This window comes from Sinocyclocheilus anshuiensis, unplaced genomic scaffold, assembly GCF_001515605.1.
Source record: "Sinocyclocheilus anshuiensis isolate Anshui unplaced genomic scaffold, SAMN03320099.WGS_v1.1 scaffold907, whole genome shotgun sequence".
Lineage (NCBI taxonomy): Eukaryota > Metazoa > Chordata > Actinopteri > Cypriniformes > Cyprinidae > Sinocyclocheilus > Sinocyclocheilus anshuiensis.
The window spans coordinates 2,174,394-2,177,999 of record NW_015546133.1 but is presented as its reverse complement, the minus strand read 5'-3'; the positions used below and the strand labels follow the sequence as shown (position 1 = coordinate 2,177,999).

The 3,606-nt window shown below is 36.7% G+C and overlaps 1 protein-coding gene across 2 annotated transcripts in view; it reads left to right on the top strand.

The window, feature by feature from the left end:
- Positions 1–3,606, top strand: part of LOC107701171 (autism susceptibility gene 2 protein-like) — a 13,143-nt gene that overhangs the window by 6,024 nt on the left and 3,513 nt on the right. The window contains exons 9-10 of one of the 2 annotated variants that reach the window (XM_016503139.1): positions 938–1,079; positions 2,137–2,217. In XM_016503139.1, coding sequence (XP_016358625.1) covers positions 938–1,079; positions 2,137–2,217 — 223 coding nt within the window. The remainder of the gene's footprint in view (positions 1–937; positions 1,080–2,136; positions 2,218–3,606) is intronic. The other variant, XM_016503140.1, reaches the window with a different exon arrangement.

Here is a 3,606-nt window from a genome sequence, read left to right as displayed (position 1 = left end):
GAAAAACATCTGTAAACTGTTGTCTGTTTTAGGGTTTGCTGGTGTGTTTCAGGATCTTCCTCAGTCTGCAGCTGTAAAAGCAAAATATAATAAACTTAAGTAAAGCAATGGGCTGAGTCTGACCACATGCAACATTAGATCATTGACACCAGCTAAATATAACTTTTCAGTAAATAACAAACCTCAGCTTTTATAATAAATTTAGATAAGATTACATATATTTTAAGTCAAGTGTATATCAAATAGATGGAAACTGTAGTATTAAAAACACTTTACAAAAAGATTCCGTTTGTTAGATAACATGACCTATCAATAAACGATAAATAGCAATTATTCTTCTTATTATTTCAAAATAATATAATTAAATTAATTATTTCAAAATTTATTAATACATAAAATCAGTTCAGTATGTTAAAATTATTTAATGCACAATGAACAAACATGAATGATCAAGTGTTTGTATTAAATAATATTGTTCACTCACTGTAAGTTGATGTTAGATAGTCTATACAGGAGATAAAATTTGACTGTACTTTCATTTAATCCAAACTGTGTACATATTTAGTTATCTATACCTGCTAGAGTTATCCAGCCAAGAATAACAACTAACCAACTAGCTAAAAAAAAAAAAGCCCAGAACTGCTTTTCTGACAGACTGATATGACATAAACACTGTTAACCATTTGTACATTCTCTAACATGCATATTTTAGATTCACAATTCATTTAAAAGCCTCTGGTGTGTAAAAATAGTAAATACCATCATGTCCTCCTGTTTTTTTACCCCAATAAAAGTTATAGGCCGGGTCTTTTGTACCGGGTCTTTTGACAACACTAGTTAACTCTGATCTTCAGAATAGAATACAGCCTTTTTTAATTTTTGAGGTACTTTTAGAGGGGTATCACATTTATTCTCTCTTGTGCCTGGCCTTCTCCAGCAGCAGATGCAGGTTGACCCACACAAGTTGGACTTTGGCCTCAAGCCGGAGTTCTTAAGTCGACCCCCAGGCCCCACTTTTTTTGGAGCTATCCATCACCCTCATGACTTGGCGCGACCTGCATCGCTTTTCTCAGCAGCAGGTGAGTAGATGACCCAAATCTTAGCAGAGTTGAGAGAGATCGCTGTCACTACTCAGATCAAAAGCAGCGCTTCCAATGTCTTTGGGTTAGTCAGCGCTAGGGATGTAACGATTCACTCTACTCGCGATTCGATTCGATTCACGATTTTGATTTCATGATTCGATTCACGATTTATTTTTTACAAAATGAGATTTAAGACAAATTATAAATTAAATGTGTCCTTTTATTATTGCTTGGACAAAATACTGTACGTTTCTTTGTGAACTTGAAATATAACACTATAATAATATACTAATATTGCACTTGTAAATTATTGCTCTGTCCTCATTTGTTAGTTGCTTTGGATAAAAGCGTTTGCTAAATAACAACATTTAAATATAATGTAAATGTAAATAACAAAACTAAATTTAAAATTTAAAACATGCCCCAAATCAAATAAATAAGTAACACAAATAAAATAAATCTCTTCATATAAACAAACTAAGGCTTTGTCTGTGCTCTTTCCATTTAAAATTAGAGGCAACCACTGCATTTTAATCATGATACAAACAAAGATGCTGCATACATGCAACATGAGCAGTTTTTAATCTAAATTACGCTCCATTGATCATGACTTCTCATAGTCGTGGTGCACGCACTAAACTCAGAGTCAACCTACTCCGAGTTGACTGAACTAACACAATTCAGCTGTTCTGAAACCGTTTCCCATCTCAAGGTAAGTCAACTCAGAGTTCAAGTTTTAACTCAGAGTTGGTTGAACCTCCTTATTGAAACGCGCCACAGGAGTTCCCAATACATTAACACACCAAACCCCCCACAACAAACACACCTGCTTTGCATTGGAATATCCCTAAAGAAGGCGGAAAACCCTTTGAAGTCCACTCACATACAGTCAAATGGAGCCCACCCCTCAACTGAGCATGTCAGATAAGAGAGGCATACAAAATGTGCAGAGCGGGGAGGCGCCAGGACTGGAATTGGGAACCTTTGAGCTAGACCCTTAGACTTGCTTTAATAAGATTGGAAGAAATTTCATCATTATCTGTCTTGGTTTCAGGGTCCACGCATCCCTCAGCTGCACCTTTCGGACACCCTCCACATCATCCTAGCAACTTTCTTACCCCAGCACCCCACTTGGGTAAGTTGACAAGACTCTTACATATGCACATTCACACTCCTCCACTAGGTGTCACTGTGCAATCAACAACTGCTAATTCTTGACTGAAGTGTGTGTATTCTAAGGCATGGGGAGGGCCAATGTCCTGCAGAGTTTAGCTCCATTTTGCCCCAACACATTTGCCTGGAAGTCTATAGTAATCCTGCAGACCTTGATTAGCTGGTTCAGGTGTGTTTAATTAGGATTGGAGCTAAACTCACTGGATATTGGCCCTCCAGGAGAAGGATTGGACAGCCCTGGATTAAGGGTTACTGAACACTTCTCTGAAAGTCAGTTGATATTAGGTATGCAACAATACAATTAGCCCACTGTTCAATACATGTCTCGGTTTTTTTTAACCACGGTTTTTGGTTCGGTTCAGTTCAGTTCAGATGGCATGGCACATCAGGTTTTATTTTATTTTTATTATTCTAGGCTTAGGAGACAGGAGCAGTAAGAGGTTAAAGAGGCTTTATTTTATCAAATTCCACTTGCAGACAATCCTATTGTACTGTATAATATAAATAAAATAAATAGACTAGTAGAAATGCACTGATATTAATTTTTCATGGCCAATTCCAATTGCCAATTTTTCTTTTTCTTTTTATTGATTTCATTTTTTTACGCAAGAGACAATAAAGAATGAAAATAGGAGTACATGAACAAGATGCTTATTTGCTCTGTTACAAGCTATCTGTAAAAATAAAATAAAATTAGAGGCAACCATTCCATTTTAAACACAATCCAAACAAAGATGCTGCACACATGTAGCATGAGCAGTTTTTGATTTCAATTGGATTAAATCGTTTCAAAATTTGAAGCAAAACAGAATGGTCTGACTTCAGCTTTGTGAAACTATGCTAAATAAGAACTGAACGAAACAAAAACAGCAGACTGAACGAGAATGCAAATTTACTCTCTGACAGCAGGTGGCACTTACCCAACAGCAGCAATAGCGTTTTCATGGTTACTGCTGTAAAGAAACAGCCGCAGCGCTTATAAACACTACTTTAAAATGCATTATATGGAGGTAAGATGAAAAGAAAATACCATCTAAACTTTTCTGAAGACAGTCAGTTCCCCTCAGAAATACATTTATATAAACCTCCAATATTTAGGATTTTCTTCCAATATTTTGCGCATCTTGATCTAGGGATGCTCCGATCCGCCTTTTTCGCCTCCGATACCGATTCCGATACCTAGGGTTCGGTATTGGCCGATACCGATCCGGTTTTTAATAAGGCAACAACATATAATAGATACGATAGGACAAAACAAATACAGTGCAGCACGAACTGTTTTTTATACAGTCTATGAGCACGAAGCACGTACAATGTGCGCATCCGGTGTGCAGAATGATGACGTCACAGC